Here is a 19,737-nt window from a genome sequence, read left to right as displayed (position 1 = left end):
ATCAACATTTGGATTGTAGCCACTGCTACGGAAAACCATATTATTATCATTATCAGATGGGACAAATTTCTAACATGTTGTCATTAACTAAACTGAACGGCAAGAACTGGACCAGCAATGTTGCAGCCTTACGGTTTTGGTCTTAAAACTACTGGCCCAACACAGCATCAACGTGAATTTTTATTTAAAGTCTAGGCATAATATCGACACGCCACAGTCAGTTATAGTCTGTCCACTTCACCCTGCTACGTTTTATAATCACCAACTCTAGAGGCATGTCCCAGTACATGTAGAAACACAGATAACTTGTCTACATAGTAATCTCTAGCTACACCTCCAGTAGGGATTAATAAGATTACTACAATGAATAGGATTAGATTATTTACAACGGCTGCAGCATAAAATGTATGTCAACTCTCAAGTCCAGAGGTAAAAACAGAAAACCAATAAACAATTTTAAAATGGAGAACAAGAAATACACTGAAAACAAACTCAACAGCATTCATAAATTTCATGCATCTAACTTAATCACAAACTTATTCAACTCTTAAACAAAAAAAGGGCTCTTCAAAAGAGAATAAAATGAGAAACCAAGGGGAAAACAAAATCAAGGCAAGGTGTTCTCGCAAAGCATGCCCATGAAATTTCTTTTTTAATAAGCAGAGCAATGAACAGTGAGCTCAAATGTGAATCCAATAAACTAATGCCAGAACAAGAAACTCCACCTTTTTCAAAAACATTAGGGCTTAACAAAAGAGAAGTGAGTCTCATCAGGTGGTCGCTGATGCACAAGAGACTGGACAGAAAACTACAAAGACCTGACAACACCACATGTAATAAAAAAAGGTGACAGACTGAATCAAAACAATGCTGATAATTTGCAGAATAGATTGTGAAATTGAGGTCCTGATGAAAAATATGCCAGATCAAAGTCAAATTGGATGTGGAGAGGACAACACCACAGGAAATTCATACACCTCGGAGGCAAAAATGAACGAGACAAATAGGGGGCTTAAAATAGAGATAAAATTATCAATGAGGAAGATGAAATACCTCCATCTGCCTCTATTTCTTTCTAATGTAATAGGTCAACACACAATGCTTTAACTATATACTGTATATTGAAAATATGTTCACATGTAATTTAAGAAGTATGGATGGAATATTGGCATTTATTGTGCTTCTCAACCATGATAATTCAATTATGAACCTGTTTTACTGCTGTCTGGTGTAATGGTGTACACAAAACACTAGCAGTATAGTATAGTAGTTGTCAGACGTTTTCTTGTGTATTGCTGTAAAAGACCTGCCAATCATTTTGGAGTGATAGATTTCTATTGGAGATAACTTTTTGTTTAAAATCTGATTATGAATTGTTACCTCTACCTCTATAATTTCACTCTCAGTTTTCGGTAAAATAGCATGATACTTTTCCGCTTTTGTTACTGTTACTGCCAAGTCCTCATCTGAGTGGTACAGTTGTAGTGTTTAACCATAAAAGAAAACAAAGAAAACCAATAGGAATACAGCACAGTTATGTTCATTGCTCTGAATCTTAAAAATATGATACTAGCCATTGAAATGCAGCACTTGAAAATGTCACTCTTCCCCACCGTCTGTTTGCCTCTCAACCTTCCTGAGGCCCCTGCTTTTTTTCATGCACACCACCCTACTATTGCATGAAATCCAAATTCCGCTCTCTAAATTCTGTGTCCTTGTGTCTACTGCTGACGGGAGGCGCAAGGACACAGACTCATCCCCACTCGTGATCTTGATTGACAGTTATATAACTGTGGGGTTGTCAGAGGTGTTAGCTCTTCAATGATTTTGTCTGTCCCTGTGCGGAAAATTTTCAAAAAGAGTTATCCATACCCTCCATCCAGTCCTTTCTATTCTAATCGTGCAGCCACAGCGATCATGTTACTGACTGGACTGAAGAGCATTGCTTGCCATCTGATGTTATTTTGGAATTTCTTTGACACACTTTAATAGTTGTCTTATAGTGTTTTTACAGTAACACTTTTACCAACACCAATATGTGCACTGTGAGGTAACTCTATACACCCACAACAGCTCAACAGGTATCACAGAGTTTACAGTTTATGTTCCAAAAGTAACAAATATTCCTTTTATTTTGAACCTATTATTTTATATATAAACAAAATGCTGTTCTGTACAGAATGCGTGCAAGGCAAAAATATACTGCACATACGCCCCCTGGGTGAGGTGGTACTAGTATGGTGCAACCGCAGCAAAAAAGTCAGCAGCCAACTGGCAGAGTGACATTTTGAGCGCTGGCACTGTAACAGCCTATAAATATATGAGGCAAAATAACACAGCACAGCTCACAAATGTGGGAACAAGACACATTAAACGTACCTTTGACACTGAACACAGGGCCTGCCCTCAGATAGATGGACAGGAGGGTTAGTGTTGGTGACAGAGGGGAGGTGGTGGAAGCGTGAGGCTGGCAGGGATGGCTGCACTGTCAGCATTTTATGTTGAGTTGAAATTGACTTGACATTCAAGTTGCCCACGCTCTCTGTATTAAGCTTTATGAAAGTCAACTTTTTTCCTGCTCTGAAAGTAATGACCTAAACGTGCGTCAGCTGTGGGTGACACTCACCCCACGAAATAATTGGTTAGTGGACAACGAGGAGATAAGACAGACAGCGCAAGATAAAAAAAAAAGGTGGACTTACTGGACTGGGCGGTACGGGCCTCGATGGGCTGTGTATAAACGCCTAAACCCATCTCAGAACGGGCTGCCAGTGAGAAACGGTACAAGGTGTCAGGCTTTAAACCGTCCACAGCATAGGAGCCTGCTGGGTTGAAGCTCTTGTGTATCTGGAGGGGGCAGAATCAGTCAAAAACATTCCTCTGAATTACAATCATATACAGTATTTGTTGTCTTGCTGTATCTGGATCCAGTGTTGCTTAATCATGGTGGAATTAATCTTGAAATGAAATCCTGAAGCCTAAACTGCTGTCTATCCTTCCTGCATTCATACAGGGTAGAGAATACAGCCAAATTTGAGAGCATCTTGTTCCAAAAACAATTTGTCCTCTGGTTTACAGTTGGTGCATTGGTCCAGCAGAGCTGAATGAAGGGCACCAACACAGAGACAGAACTGAACAACTGTGTGCTGTCTGTTTCTACAGTAAATCTTTCTTATCAGCTGGGGAGCTGACTGCAGTACTACAATAACATTGCTTCAGCCGAGGCTTCCCATTCAAAGAAATTGCATCATAAAGAGCAAGATTCATTCGTCTGCAATCTCACAGTGGAATATGAGACCAGATAGATAGATAGATAGATAGATAGATAGATAGATAGATAGATAGATAGATAGATAGATAGATAGATAGATAGATAGATAGATAGATAGATAGATAGAAGGGTTGTGGTTGAGAAAACCAAGTCATGAAATAGTTATAGCTTTGTGTTGTTATTCTAACCTTGTTGTCTGAGCCATCCTCCCAGTACTGCAGCTCATACTTTGTGATGGGGCCCTGCACGGGCCACAGCCATGTTAGCATGATGCGGGTGTCCAGCTCGGCTTCTGCCTCAAAGCTAGACGGCTGGGCAGGGACTGGATACAGAGGTGCAAGAGGACAGAGGTTGCAGATTTTAAAAAAATACAAAAAGATTACATTACTAAAGACATATGTTTTCCAGTGTCAGCAGTAATAACAACCCCCAACACGGACTGTAGAGGAAGGCTTATGCATGGCAAAAACAAATTCATACACAAAAAGCCATCTTAACATACATGCTCTACAAATAATAAATACACCAGAAGGAATATGGGATCTTTAGTTAATTATACATGCCTAATCTAAGATTCTACTTTGTTTAAAATGATCCGTAAGCATATTTGGATACAGGAAAAATGGACATTGTATACATCTATACATAACATACATTGATTAACATACAGAACCACACACACAGTGGCTGGCTGCTCACCTCCCTGCTGGGTTTTCACTTGCAGGATGTCAGAAGGCGGCCCGTCACCTACAGAGGTGAAGCCCAGCACCCTGAGGCTGTACGTGATGTCAGGAGTCAGGCCTGAGATGGTAGTCAGACTGCTGTCATCTGTGTTGTGTTTCTGCCAGGCGCTGAGTGGAGCCGTCAGGTCCGAGCTGTAGTAGACCCGGTAGCCCCTGATTTGCCCGTTGGGTTCCTCGGGCGGTTCCCACTGGACCAACATTGTGCTGGCACTCAGCATGCGCGCCTGGACGTGCAGAGGTGGTGAGGAGGGGGCCTGTTCACCAGTGCGCGTCTCCACAGCCTCACTGGGCGGCCCACGGCCGATATTGTTGACAGCCATGACACGAAACTCATACTCAGAGTAGGGGCTAAGTCCGCCGATGCTGTAACGGGTGGTTGCCACACCTTCCACTTCCTGGAAGCCGTTGTCTGAGGACTTGGCTTTATATTGAATCATATAGTAGGACACGGGTTCTGGATTCCCAGAGTCCCAGGTGAGAGTCACACTGGTGGCTGTGGTCTCTGTCACAATGAGGGAGGTCGGGGGCTTTGGCAAGGCTGAGGAGTGAGAAGCAGGGTATTACTTTTGATATCAGGAATGCACTTTTAGGACTTATGGGTAATTTGAGAAAAACTGGACGTCTGACACATTTGACACTGTAATTCTCAAAATGGAGACATATTACAGCTAACTCTGCTCTTGTGGAGAAAAAACATGACTCCATAATTCTCCATTCTGTAACTCATAGCACTGAAATGATTGTTTCATAAGCTAATCCTTATAGTACTGTCACCAGCCATTATCCCAAATGAATAGCAAAGCCAAACTGAAATCCCAATTTTGTGTTTTGTAACTGGCCCGGCTATTACTGACAATATGAGAAAATTGCAAGAGTGGTGCCCGTTGTGACTGAACGACAAATTCAAACAAAACAGAGGGTCTTCATTATGGCTTCCTTCAAGAAGGGGTCTGTATTGCTGTGGTCCCTCTAAATGACTGTGACATTCTCTGTATTGATCAGTTGAGTGGAAAGTGGGATCGATACATACAACAGTTGATGAGAGAGACTGCAATTGGTAGACAACACAGTCACATTGTCACACACACAGGTGTGAAGAGCTACATTCACACAAATACAAAAAAAGGACTCAACAGACAAGCAGACGGACACAAACAAGCCCTGACATCAATGCTCATTGACAAAGCGACAAGTTGTACCTCTCAATATCAACCAAAACCACAGGCTGCAGCATAAGGGCAGCGATGGTTATGTACAAGAAGTTTCAGAGGCTATTTGAAAAGTGGTTTTGTCTATTTTATAACATTTCATTATCTTGATTTGAATCTGCGGGTGACTCAAATAAAAAGAAGAGATCACATTGTTACAGTCTCACAGATAAGTTTGTAGAACAACAAGTCTGAAAAACAGCTCTCACCTTTGACAGTAACCTGAGCTGTGGCTTCGATCATGCCCAGAGAAGAGATGGCCACGCAGGTGTAGTTGGCTGACTCACGGATGTTGGTGACCTCCAGCACGTTGCGTCCCAGTGGCATCTCTTCTTCCTTGGTCAGCTCCAACAGGCCCATCGTCCACTTGACGTAGGGCATCGGAGAACCGACCGCAACGCATGTCAGGTTGATGCTGCCGCCTGGCATCACCTCTTGATGGGTTGGTGGAATGGAGAATCTGGGTGGGACTCTTCGCACTAAGGAGGGGAAAGGAGTGAATAGGTAGAATATGTAAGGTGAATGTGATGGGTTTTTTTTTTGCGATTTCATGACAGGTCTTGCAACATACAACACCACAAGGCTAAAAGCTAAGTAAGAAAAGCAGACAGAATGGAGGGCTGATTGCTATTGTCCGAATGTGCAGGCGAGCACAATGGGAATAATAGGACTGTCACAAAATGGCTCTGGAAACTCATAAGAAAACTTTGAGGGGGTGTTTTATCCTCTTGCCTACAAAAGGGAATATAATCAAAAAATAGCCCAGTTTTGCGGGAGACTCTGTCTGGCCCTCTTTTGTCAGAGTGTCAAATGGTGGCGAGAGTTGCATCACTGAGGGACCCTGTGGAGATGGCATTGTTTGATTTCTCCTCCTGCTCCCTCTCTCTGGCTCCTTCTGCTCAGCCTGTCTTTCTCACTCTCTCCCTCTCTTTGTGCAGTTCTGATATGCAGATAGGCTGACATTAAAAAGGGGTTCCCATGGAGACAAGAAGGGCCCGTTGACGTCGCCAGGGACAAGGCAAACACCGATGCAGAGGCTCCATGCAATACTGAAAAGCTGGCCCAGAATAAACAGGCAGCCAGCATTTACATACAACTTGTTTTCTAGCTAAATAAAGATACACAAGAAATGTTTGCCATATTTACACACTTTAGATCTTTTTCTGGCAACTTTTGGCAACCACAACAAACTTATCTGCTTAACATGGTAAAGAAAATCCTACTTGACACCGATATGCGAACATCCGTCAGTGTCAGACCTGTTAAATTTATGACAAGCTGAACATTACCATAGTATACAACGAATTTGAGAAGGAGGAGTTCTGACTTCTTTAACCTTGATTATGGAAAAAGTGAAGCCAAGCCAAACATTAAGCTCCCAAGTGAGGAACCATTATTGCTATTCCACTACTGCTAGTTGTATGTATTCAAAACATTACAGCATGAAACTATCCCTGCAGAATTTATGCTGCTTGTTTCCCCTAATGCAATACAACACCTCTGTGTCTCTCTGGAAAAAAAACCCTTGACTGTAATTGCTCTTTTGCACCGGTCTCCATGAAAATGGATTTTCAAATGTGAGTCTCCCTCCACCTTCCCTTTCCCCCCACCCTTCACCCCTCCCTCCCCGATCTAATTTGAACCGGAACGTCATTACAGCCATGCTTGTTATTCCCCTCATTATGTGGTGAAATGGAAAAACACAAAAGCACCTTTTGAGATTCCAGTCAGGAAAAGGCTGGTTCTCTGGACTGCACTATAATAAGGGGGACCTGGTTCACACTCAGAATTTTCCCAAAATAATTGAGGAGCTGTATATAGACCTGCTGCTGGATTTTAATCGATACAATCATGTGGGCTTAAACTTCTTGGCTCAATATCTCATAAAAATATTAATATTCCAGGTCGGAGCCACAGAAGAGACGGAATGATGCATGTTTTGAAATAAGGTCCTTGAGTTTGCTTTCCAAAATTTAAGAGATAAATTAAAACCCTACAGTTTTTTTTTTTTTAAAGGACTAATCTTCTCTGAGGGTGTGTGGCAAACAAAAAAATCAATGTAACACTGGGAACAGTAAAGAGGTCAGCAAAACTTTAAGTAACGATGACTGTGTAATATTAATAATAATCTTAATGTAAAGTTTATAAGATGACTCAATGAACAAGGAGTTACAAGTTAGCACATTATGATGAGGGTTTCATGCAGGAAAAAAAGTCACACACATTAAGAGTCTCGAAAGATAAACAGATTATCAGCCATGACATCTGCTTTCTGAAGTTCACGGGCATATGGCTGATTTTTACATGCACAGACTGGAGAGAGCGACTAGTGTTACCAGCCTGGGAACAGGACAGGGACGAAATTCTCAAGCAAAGCATGCACAGGAGCTGAGGAAAGATATGGGATGAGATCATAAGCCAGAGTACACTGGGGGAAGAAGATAAAGGGGGGACTTGGTCCAATTTTCTCATATAAATGGGCGAACATCTGATTTTCAGTGTGACAAATGCACGACAGAAGCGTTGTATTCCACTTATGTTGGCAACCACATGTCTTCTCACACAACTGCAACATCTCCAAGTGCAGCTATGTTTCACAACACATGCTTATGAAAAAGTGAAACCTGATAGGAGTGGGCCTAATGCAAGACCATTAGGGTCAAATTATCTGTTATTCTTTCATGATTCCATAGACTAAACAGTGCTAAGAGTAGTCACTCAGTGGGGCCTGTGTATATTGAACACTTAATGTTGTGAATAATTCATGGCGTGCGGTTAAGTTTGGAGAGGTGCTGTGGAACAAAATGACTAGAGGGCAGGTAATTGTTATCGATTCCCCGAAGCCTCTCTCCTGTTGAGAGCCGCTTGGAGAGACGGGCTCCAGGACTCTATCAAAACCACAAAATAAGCCCTGTCTCCACTCTGCCTGCCTGCTTGCTGGATACCTATAAATTTAACTGCCTTGACAAAGTGCCCAAGGATAGCAGAACCTGTTCAGTGAATCAATATCTAAGCAAACTGGCACAGAGTCAGGAGGCTCCCAGGCTTCCTGGCAGCAGCACCGGGCTACCATGATGGCTGATCATCTCCCTGTCAGCACACTGCCAGCTCATTCTTAAATATTCTATAGGTCAGCTCTTTGCGTGGCAGTGTTTTGCAGATGGTACAAGTGAAGAAATAATTTCCAAACATTACCTCTCGGTGACAATGTCAATGTCAATATTCATTAAGTCTAAAGCAGAGACTCTAGATATGTAGCTGAAGGACCAAAAGTTGTTAAATCAATTACTTGTATAAATTTGTTAATGGCTAGCTGTTATACAGTAACAAGTGTTTACATTTCATATAAAAACTTTCAGCACCACATTACAAACTTTTTTTTCCTGCAGGACCTCCTGCTGCAATATCACTTGTGTGTGTGTGTGTGTGTGTGTGTGTGTGTGTGTGTGTGTGTGGGGGGTCTTCTCATTAGACTAACCACCTATCATATCCTTCACTCTCTGGGTGGAGGATGCCCATGGCAGTAAAACAGACATAATCCCCTAAGAACGGCTTTGTCAGTTCTGATACCCATGTCCCTCGGTGGGAGAGCAGGGGTGTTGCTGCCTAAATACCTGACAAATCCGGTTGCCACCTGAATACCAGAGTAATCCCTAACACACCTCTGATGGGCCGGCAGAGGTAGATGGAAAGTCTGAGGGTGAAAGGAGCTATAGTTTTTGATGGCTGTGGATGACAGTGACACAATGGGTGCGGTTGGGAGAAATGCACAGCAACATAACAAAACAGATATCTAATAGTGACAGAAAGCTGTACAGGGGACTCCATGTGTGTTTTGGCAAGGCTAATCGAAACACAGTTTGGGGGGAGTGGCATTGTAAAGCATGCAAGAGCTATTCAGGGATTCATGCAAACAAGTAGACAAAACGACACGTTTACACTTTACGGAGGATTAGGGAGAGCTATTATTAATATTTTTGCTTTTCAGGTAGGGATATCAGTGTCTTCATCAGAGAGGCTGGGAGGGATGGTTGACCTCACCTAAAACCTGCATCAAATTGAAGGGAAGGGATTAAAAGTGAAAATGACCAACCTTCACGCTGATCTGTTTTCGGATGAAGTGATTTGATGGAGGTGAGCGATGGGATGAAAAAATACAAAGTGGAGAGGAAGACAAAGACAGTGAAACAGAACATGTTTCCATAGACCCAGTGGATGCTAGTGACATGGTACAGATAAGTGAAGTAATGCAAATACAGTACCGGGGAGGGAAGCTCACTTTAACAGTGATTCATTGTTATTCTTCAGCTTTATTATTGAATATTTATTATTTTACTATTATTTTTATTAACTAATAAATTACTTATTCTAAATTCAAAACATCTAATTTATTACTGTGCATTTAAATGTGCTATTGTGCTATTTGATGATTTATCTAGCATCTCTGATCTGAATACCTATATTGATTATTATTTACCAACTAAGTTTCAGGTATTGGACTTTTTAGGCCTCCTGTAACCTGTGCAGATTTTTCTTCTATTTAAAATGACTTTTTCATCCCTTCAAAACCATCTGTTGATGTTAGGAACACTGTGCACCATACCTAATTTTTTTCTTCATAAAACTGACCTAAATTGATCATTTTGTAAGCTTCACTCCCTGACACCCAGACACACACATATAGAACAGCATGAAGATATTTTGGTAAAAGAAAAGCCCAGCTGCAGCACTTTATCCTCTGTGACATATTGACATGTCACATGGATATATGAGGGAGTGCCAGCAGACAGAGGCTGACATCCCTCCTCCGTTGTGGGATAAGCAGTTGACAAATGAGCGCTCATGCACAATCACAGGACGCTTGTGATTCTGCCCACGTTGATGGAGTCCTCCTTCAGAGGAGGGTCACCAAAAGCGACCCACAGCAAACAAGGTGCACACGCACCTGCACACCTACAAACACGCACGCACTCTTAATGGATGAGAAGTGGAAGGACATAAATAGATGCACAGACAGGAAGGGGAAAACAATCCATGAGCGGACCCCCCACCTTCAACAAACCCCCCTCCCTCCTCCTTCAGTATCACTCTCCCCTCCCACACAGAAATATGAGGACATCACTCTCTGGTGGCTCTAAAATGTCAAGACAAGGGTGGTGACGGTGTTGCTGGCAGCATGTTTGTGTACCTGCAGACAAGAATTGGATCAGGTAGCGACGGTGAGTGGAAAAAAAAAAAAAAAAACAGAGGAGAAATACATTTGCAGACACAAAACACCCACTTGTAACAAGCACAATTAATTGTGTGTGTGTGTGTGTGTGTGTGTGTGTGTGTGTGTGTGTGTGTGGGCGAGTGTTACAAGGGTGTTGTTAGAGAATAATAACACAATTCATTTTCTCATGGTAATCTTTTCATATGTCACCTTCAAGTAGTGGTAACTTTATTGACATTTCAAGGCTACAAATGATTGTTCTACCCAGGGAGGATGGAATTTTTAAAAGGTACTACATTTAATCAAATGATAGATTCTTATAGCCGACTCAGAAGGGAGAGAATATTGAAACACAGTTAATCTCAGCATTAAACTGCTATATCTTGTACACCATATCACAAGGTATAAAACATTGTACTGATATTGTATTAAGTTGTTCACAGCACAGGCATCATTTTAATATTGTACAAGAACTTTGGAATCAACCCCTTTTCTACAGCCTGCTGCTTCACATCAACACTAAAAAATTTAGCACTTGTCCAATGACCTATTTGCCTCCATTGCTTGTTATGTTTACAAGTCTGAGCAGACGTTGTAAGCCCCTAAATCTCCCCTCTGGTGTCTTCGAATAAAAGAAAACATATATCAACAGGAAGGGAAGAGAGGCACGTCAAAGGCCACTTGTCTTGAGTCCCTCATGTTTTAAACCCAATCAAGCAGCCCAGTGATAACACAGCCCCAGGTCTTGTCTCCTCATTCTCACCGCGGTAACAAAGACAGAGTGAAAACATGGCTTGAGCCTTTGTTCTCCATTCCAGACAAGTACACTTTTAAAAGGTTACGGTTGGTTTGATTTCTATCTCTCCACTGGTGTGGTGAGGCTGGCGGAAAAGTTGGTGTTGGGGGCCAACGGGTTGACAGCTACCTGGGTGGTGTTGCAGACTAGCTGGGCCTGGGGGCCCTGCTGGCGCCACGCCACACAACAACTGTAATTACCTCTAAGGAGAAAAAAAAGGCCACGTCTGCACCTGTGACAGACATGCCCTGATTAATAGACGAGACTTACATCCCTTCCTCGCCTTTGCTCTTTGGCTGGCTACCTCCCCCTGTCAAGATTTAAGATCTAAACCTTCTGGAGACCACAGTGTTTAATCTGTAAATTTGATGCTGCTATGGTCCTTGAAGATGATTTTACCTCTGGATTCTCTGATCCAGGAGGAGGGTCTGCTGCAAAAACATTTTTCCTGGATACTTTCCTATAAGGAAAAAACTGATGCTATAAACTAATAGAACACATCTTAGTCGGAGGGAAATTTGTTTAAAAAATAGTACTCTTGATTCTAATTGATCTCGATGGATGCAAAAAGAGACAATGGAATCACTGATCTGTAAAATAGCCTTTATGATGCACTACCGCATATCCTTTACAAAAATGTGTGAAGTGATAGCCAACATGTCTCTTTCTTACCCTGACACTTTCACTCCCTCCTCCCCCCTCCGCCCACACTAACAACTGGAGCAGCTATTCTGTTTCATGTACATCAGACATGGTGGTGTTATCCACAGGGGCTGACCTAGACTACTCTCTCCCCTATACCAGCTTTTTCCAGGACGGGCACAATGCTGCCTTTGCCCTGCATTAGTCTGCTCACAGAGATACTACTACAAAAACAAACCCTGAAACTCCAGGCCCCTCTGTGTCTTTAGGAGCTCTGGGGTGTGCGGGGGGGAATAATGGAGTCTTTCGGTACAGTCAAAATAAAAACGAAAGGAGGCCTGTCATGGCTTTCAATGCCAGCACAGGAAACGTTTCAATGCAGTTGTTTTCACAGAGGCCGCACCTGGTCGAGTTTGCAGCCAGACAGGAGGTTGAGGTTAGTTCACTGGTAAGGGAGGAATGGCATAGCAAGGATAATGGTGAGAGATTTGGTTGAAGGAGAGACAAAAAGAAATAGAGGTATAAATGTGGACGTCAAATGTGGAAATTACACAACAATTAAATGCCTTGAAAGTGTTTTCATTTATCCTGGCTGATTGGAACTCTGCTCAGGCTGAGGGTGGGCAGGGGCGTGCTGGGAATTACTCCATGCACCAAAAAGAATTATAATGGTGTAATTTGTCCCCCCGATGGCAGGTGCAAAAAAACTAACAGGAGAATGAGGACGATGTCAATCATACACAGTCTGCGCACGCCTGCACACTCCTGAGAAGAGCCATAATCACCCAAAATAACAAAAAAAAAAAAGCACTTGAGTGGGTGTAATATTTGGGGTACATAGTCTTGAAAAAGAGACATAGTTTTTACAGGGACCACATACCCACCACTGGTGACTGAACAACATTTAGAATCAAACAAACAAGAAATGGTAAAGGGTTACGTAGTTGTTTGTGGTTTGCAAAAGCTTTCCACAACAGAAATGATAGATTAATTCAAGAAGTGAGAGAGATGTTTGACTTTACCTCGTACGTAGAGATTGGCAGGAGCAGAGTAACGGGTCCCAGCACTGTTCATGGCAACACATTCATATTTCCCCTGGTCGGACTCCTCGCTGTTCTCAATTTGTAGAGCTCCTGTGTAGAGGATTAGCAAATTTAGCTGTCTTGACAGTTGTGGAATATGAGATGTAACTTGGCATGAAACCACAGCAGATATCTGTACAGTGACTCGCAAGAGAGCCTGTAGTCAACTAGTCTAACCCAGCTCATGTGTAATTAAGTGTCTTAGACACAGATGCAGTTTTGTCAAGAAAATGCTTACGGCAACACAAGCATTTAGCTGATTTGGCAAGTTAAAGGAAACTGCTAACAGAATATTTGCCTAGTCGTGTTAAGGAGAAAAAAGACCATGACTGGGGGTCAATTAATCATCTGAATAACATGTCACAACCATCACGGTCTGATTAGGCTTTCTGCTAATGGAAATAATTGACAAACCAAAGTGTTTATGTCATGGACGGCTATCTAGCTCAGCCATATGTTAGGACCCAACTGAGCTATACTGCACAACAAAAGCAGAAGAATTAATGTAATATCTAAGGAAGTAATCAAACAAGCTGCACCTTAATGTCAACTACTGCGCAAACTGTGTTTTACACTGTTTTATTTAGGGACATTATTTAGAACCTCAGGAAGAATGCTACACTGAGTTTTGAGCAGATAATAATGTCTTCAGAGATTTTTTGGTGGTGACATAAAAGGAAAACGAGACCATATTTAAGTACAAGGTACATGTAAATATAACTTTTGACTGAACTGCTCCTCTCAGTCATTATTTTCTTGATGGCCGTAGATATTGATCCAATCTCTGCCAGTGCGAGTTATCTTTTCTCTGACCTTTGTTGAGTACGCATTTAGCAGTGAGGCCTATAATTGTGTTCTTTCATTATCAACTATTTGACCATGTCTGACCGAAGCCCTCAAGGGAGATGCTCCTCTGCCAGATGGCTTAGATTAGTATTCACAATCCCAAGTAGCTGTAGTCATCAGACAGAAGGCTAACATGTTGTTTCTAACAAAGCACGAAAGCCCAAGAGACCTTCCTCGGTATGGTCATTCTGACACTCCGTGTCCATAACCATCACCTAATCATTGCTACTGAATTGCAAATGGCCGACAGATGAGGCAAGTTATAATTTGACAAATTGAAAAGAGACCAACAACAGTAAACTTACCTGCATCTCTTGATTTTAAAAACATACATGTTTAAAAACAAAACTATTTCTCTTAGCAGTAAATATACATGTCATAAGTGAGTGATAACAGTTATCACGTCTCCAAAACGGCATGGTTCTAGCACGAAAGGCAGCCAGCCACCATGCAGTTTGAAAATGATTCAAATACTCAGCATAAGATGATGTCAGGATACACTTTTTTCACATCATGCAGTATGAGATGAATGCAACAAACATGTTCACCACCAACCAGAGGGGACTCGAATCAAGACGAGGCCAAAAAAGAGAAGCGAAACAGGGCGGGGCAGTGACATGTGGTAATACCGCCTCAGATCTCATGACAACACATCCCTCCAAGGTGTTTGCTCTGCTTGCTGAGCTCATCGCTGTCTGATTCAGCACTGACACACACCTGCATACTAATGTCAGTGTCACCAATCTGTCAATCTGTCCGCTCTCCCATGGGAGAAAACAGAGTGAGTACTACAGGAATGTAGACGGTTAATGGTATGACAGTTGTCAGAGTTGCAACACTAAACTCCTTCAATTACTTCTAACTCAAATACTAGTGGATCTTCTACAAGGTGATTTCACAGTTTTTTTTTTTTTAACGGAGCAGCAGGGACACAGAAGCTGCCATAAGGCTACCGTAACTCCTAAAGAGTTAAACATCTAATTGAATATGGGCTGTATTAGGCGCCATGGACACACAAACACTGAGACAGACAGCTGGTAGTTCCAAATGTATTCAGCTTGCCCCAGACGTCCACTATTTACCTCACTGTGGTTGAGCGGAATCATGCTTTTACTCGGGGGAAAAGCATATGATTTCCATAAAAAGGGGTTGAAGCTTCCACCTTAACAATCTCGACCAGGCATCCTGTTCCCATGCTGGGGGGCAATGCTGCATAGGCTGTATGCAAATGCAGCCATTTCAATTTACATCGAGGCTGCATAGAGGAGGCAGGTAGATCCTCTTGTGGCAATGGTGGCCTTTAGTTTAAAATGCAGTTCCTTGCCCCTCTCTGCTGAAAAGCCAGAGGAGAGGCTGTAGCTGAAAGATGTTTGTTTCAATGTGAATGTGTGTGTGGGTTTGCTCATAAATGTGGTTCATTTCTAACAGTATAAGAAGAGCCTTGAAAAAGCTCATTTACAAGATAACACCTTGGACTTGCTTTTGCATTTTCATTCTCCTGACATCAGGGTTGGTGATCATTTGTTTGTTCAGGAGCAGACGGCAGACAGAACATGATCAGACAGAAAACGTTGGGAAGAGACGAAGGGGTAAGTGGAAGAGGGTGAGTTGGCGCTAACAGCGTGAATGAACCTGGTGATGTGGCATTGGGGGAGGGGGGTGCAGGGGTGTGATGTACATGTGAAGGAATGGTGTGGATGTGATATTTTCCAACACACTTTATTTATCATCCTTACCTCTAATTGGTGTACCACCTAGGTGGGAGTAATTTCGATGCAAACAGGGTTGAGAGATTAGTTAGTAATCCACTTACAACAGTGGGAGAGAAAAACATGGCTTCTGACAGGCCACAGATAAAAAAACTGATACAGTGTAGAAGCCACTTAAATGCAATGTGACAAAGTTCAGTGTTCTTAATTCTATGAAGCAAGTATAAATGCTGGACTGTCCACTCTGTCTGTAAATGTCCAAAAAAAACACAGCCTTTGAGAGGGATCCTTTCTGTAAGGCATACATTTTGAAGTATAATGCTGCTGCTTTTATATTTGCAAACACCGACACCCACATTTGTCCTTACTTCACAGCAGCATTAGAACAGTATGCAATTTAAGTATTTTTTTTATTTTTTATTAAGCTTTCTAAATTAAGATATACCCCTGTCTTTGTACAGACTGCATTTAGGCAGATAGCAGTTAGTGAAATGGGCAAGAGAAATGAATGAGTCATACCCATTAAATAGAATGATGCAAGCAAAAAGTCTTCGGGTCAAGAGGTATTGAAACTGAAAAGAAGTTAGTATCGTTTACAATGTGGATGATTTGGATGGTGTGAAAAGATAGACCAAGTGTGTGTGTTTGTGTGTGTATGTGTCACTAAAAATCCAGTGAGTGTGATGCAGTAAGAGGAACTGGGTCTGGCATTTCTGTTAAACTGTGGCAGCAAATTAATGTGCTTTTTCTCGCCATCGCAAAAAAATTGGCTTAATTTCAGGTCATATGCAGTAATGTAAATCCTGATATGCAAGCAGATGTCAAGAGAAGGGTGGAGGATAAAAAGAATTGTTAGTCTGAGGGCATTACATATCAGCACATTTCCAGGCACTCTCACTATATACGAGAAAGAAAACTAATTAAAAGTTTGTTGCTAGAAGTAAAAAAAAGAAGAAAAAAATTACAGTTTTATGCACAATTTTATCCTTGCTATAAAAACATAATCATACAATTAAGTAGTTGTGTTAATATCTAATTTGTGGTAAATCTGTATGTAATTTGGGTTGTGCTTGTAGCAGAGCCACAATTTAATATTGCAAGAACATGGACAGTCCAAGAGAACATGCTCCAGTGACCCGTATTCAGCTTCCACTGGGCAGCTTTAGTGCCAGGCTTTTTCTAGAGTAGCTCTCATCTTTAATCTTTGGGGCTTCAGACCTGCAGCCTGGCCTGACACTGTCTAAGTGAGGTACATTTAGTAAGAAGTAACGATACTGAACCTGGTCAAAAGCCACTAATCTTTCCACCTTGCACCTTTATCATCTGATCCAGGTCAGGCAAGCGCTGTGTTTATCTATCAAGTGGACTGATCCTGTGAACAAAGAGTACCTCATTGATTTTTTTATTTATTTTTTTTTCAAGGTTGAATCCGAGCTAATACATCATCAGTTGGCTTCACTGTGACCCAGCTGCATGTTAAAGAGGGGATTAAGGATTATTTAATATGGTGAAAAATTCTCTTTCTGTACTTTGGAAGGTTACAAGCTCATATATCAATGTCAGAGACGGCAGGAACAACTTCAGTCCAGCTTCTGTGTTACTTTATAAGTGGCTGCAGCTGTTATGAGGAATAGAATCCTGTAAAAACTCAGCCAACTAATCAAGGTGACAATGACAAACTGAATAAAACTTTCATGTCCTTTGTGATGAAAGAGAATACATGAAATCGTACATGACAACAAAGGCTTTTGTGTTTGCACATCATTCTCATGTCTAACCTGACTCATGTCTGTTGGCATTTAATGTCATCTTTTACCCTGCAACTTGCCTTTGCTATAATTTACATGTTCCATATGTCATGTAGAGTAACATTTTAAAGAAATTAAATCAGATCAAATCAAATTGTACCTGAGCGAAGCTGTTTGATGCGCCCGTTGCTGCTGCTGATGTCCACAGGAAGCATGTCCTTGAACCACGAGATCTCTGGGTCTGGGTTTCCGCTGGCAGCGCACAGCATGGTGGCAGTTCTGGTCCTTTCAACCACCTTCAGTTGGGGACCCATATCAATGGTGGGGAAGCCATGGGGGATCTGGTTCTCTGAAAATTTGCAAAGGTAGATTTTCAGTATAGCCACAGACATAGAGCATGAAAAAATGTATAAGAAGGAAGAAAAATGTGTTTACAAAAGGATTCTGGCTCTCACTAGCCATGAGAGGTGTTGAGTGCATCAAAGCTGTTGAGCTCACAAGGACAGAGAAGAGGATGAAAGAGAGCAAATAAATTTCAGGTGCGACAGGCTAAACAGTAATAAGAACGCACATGTTCACTAAAAAAATGTAGTGATACTACTGGGGATTGGTAGACCTGATGCTGATTTGGATTTCAAATTTGGTTGAAAAAAAAAAAAAAAAAAACCCCTGTCTCCTGATTGATTATCATAGCAGGCTTATTACCCAGCACGGGGAGGCTCAGGTTTAGACAGAGGAAGGATAGTTGCAATCTGCCTTTGGGTATCCATGCATAAATGAGCTGCCTTAAGCTTAGCAAGCTAAACAAACCTATTTGAATAATCCAACTCATCATAATCAGTGTAACGTCATATCCATGACAAAACATTAAGTATAATCCCTAAAGTAGAGTTTGGGATCCTAAGGTGAAAGGTTGTTGTTTGTGCAAATATGTAAGGATATCACATCATGTGGATGTTTTCGACAAAAGGTGAACAAACTACGAACACAGGAAATGTTTTAACTCTTAACTCCTTCTGATATTCAGATTAAGCAAGGCAATATTCTCAGTGTGTGGAGTTCTGAGGAAGTATAAAGGAAGTTTAAAATAAATGACAGGAATTACATATGTTCCATATAATGGCTTTGCAAGCCACATTTAATCTCTTAAATGAAATATAAAGTTGTATTTCTGTCACAGACAATCACTTATCTGGCCCAACTGGCCTAACCTGACCTCACCCTGATAATAAATCTTAATTTAACCTCTCAACCTCTGGACAACCTTAATAAAGAGGAAACATGGTGGCCCTTGAAAGGTGTAATTATCAGCTTGCGCTCAAACATGGAACCTCTTTTATCTTTCTCCTCATATGTGGATGTGTCCTTGGTGCCCTAATGAAAAGTGCTAATGATTGTAACACTCTTGCCTTTGGTGCAGTATGAAAAGATATCTGACTGCAGGTTAACAATGAGCAGAGGACTGTTTCTCTGCGTAGATGAACAGCATTTATACAAGACATAGATTTGGCTTATTTAGGAGATTTAGGAGAGTTGAGAAATGTTTGTCTAGAATGCGATTTTATGTCAAGATAGGTGATGAGAGCAATAAGTTGTTGTGGAACAAGGTATTTAATCTCCAACTACAAACACCTTCTTTACTAAAAGGCTATCAGTCATGAGCTATGCTGAGCTATAACTACACACACTGTACTCTTGCTAGTAGGTTTATAAGAACCCCATCAAACCCTTATAAACCCTATATATAACCCTATAAAAATCTGCTACTGACTCCTTCATAACTGACTACATTTGCTCCACCTACAGTATTATCATTACGCTTTTTGATTCCATCAGTAGTGAGGCTGTCTAACTGGAGATGGGATCACTTGGCTCTTCAGAGTCAAAAATCCATATGTAAACTTATATGCTGTAGCAAGCATACGAGTATCGGTGTTGTTCTTTGTTCTAAACTCCAGCGGAGCCGTTTTTTTCCCCTTTCACCCTTGTGTTTGGCCGGCAGCCCGGATCGTCTCATATTCAAATGTAGTTGACAGATCTCTGCATGCCTTCTTATCTTTGTGGCGAGGTTTACTTCCTGTCTAATGATACAGGATTTGTTTTTCAGACATCCCAACCCAAATCAGGATACCTCTACAAAAGAGACAACTACAGCACAATGAAATAATACTGTACAATTTGTCATTGTATGAATAATGGTAACAGTAGCGCCCTGTGGTCCTCTGTGGTTTGCTCTGTCTAACCTTCAAAGAGAAAGAGAAGGTAGAGAGAGAGACAGAGATGGTGAAAGGAAAAGAATCAAAGAGAATACCTGGTAGATACACACCCTACGTAAGGTTGAATGCGTAGTCATTTTCTGAATGAGGGTTTATTTAAAAGACAATTTTTTAAAAAAATGGAATGTTTGGAGGCCAAACTTGGCAAAATAATGCATTCTTCTGCTATTATCCTTTTAAGGTGAAACTTAGGGAAATCACTGA

General features: G+C 41.5%; 1 protein-coding gene across 12 annotated transcripts in view; it reads right to left on the bottom strand.

Moving 5' to 3' along the window:
• Positions 1–19,737, bottom strand: part of LOC130178562 (receptor-type tyrosine-protein phosphatase F) — a 345,850-nt gene that overhangs the window by 59,406 nt on the left and 266,707 nt on the right. For 6 of the 12 annotated variants that reach the window (XM_056390906.1, XM_056390908.1, XM_056390911.1 and 3 more), the window contains 7 exons: positions 17,418–17,606; positions 15,537–15,554; positions 12,895–13,005; positions 5,432–5,701; positions 3,971–4,552; positions 3,460–3,593; positions 2,703–2,847 (listed from right to left, as the gene is read on the bottom strand). In XM_056390906.1, coding sequence (XP_056246881.1) covers positions 2,703–2,847; positions 3,460–3,593; positions 3,971–4,552; positions 5,432–5,701; positions 12,895–13,005; positions 15,537–15,554; positions 17,418–17,606 — 1,449 coding nt within the window. The remainder of the gene's footprint in view (positions 1–2,702; positions 2,848–3,459; positions 3,594–3,970; positions 4,553–5,431; positions 5,702–12,894; positions 13,006–15,536; positions 15,555–17,417; positions 17,607–19,737) is intronic. The other 6 variants (XM_056390909.1, XM_056390914.1, XM_056390912.1 and 3 more) reach the window with 1 other exon arrangement.

This window comes from Seriola aureovittata, chromosome 12 (genome assembly GCF_021018895.1).
Source record: "Seriola aureovittata isolate HTS-2021-v1 ecotype China chromosome 12, ASM2101889v1, whole genome shotgun sequence".
NCBI classification, from domain to species: Eukaryota; Metazoa; Chordata; class Actinopteri; order Carangiformes; family Carangidae; genus Seriola; species Seriola aureovittata.
The sequence above is the reverse complement of the archived record's forward strand: the minus strand, read 5'-3'. Positions and strand labels throughout refer to the sequence as shown.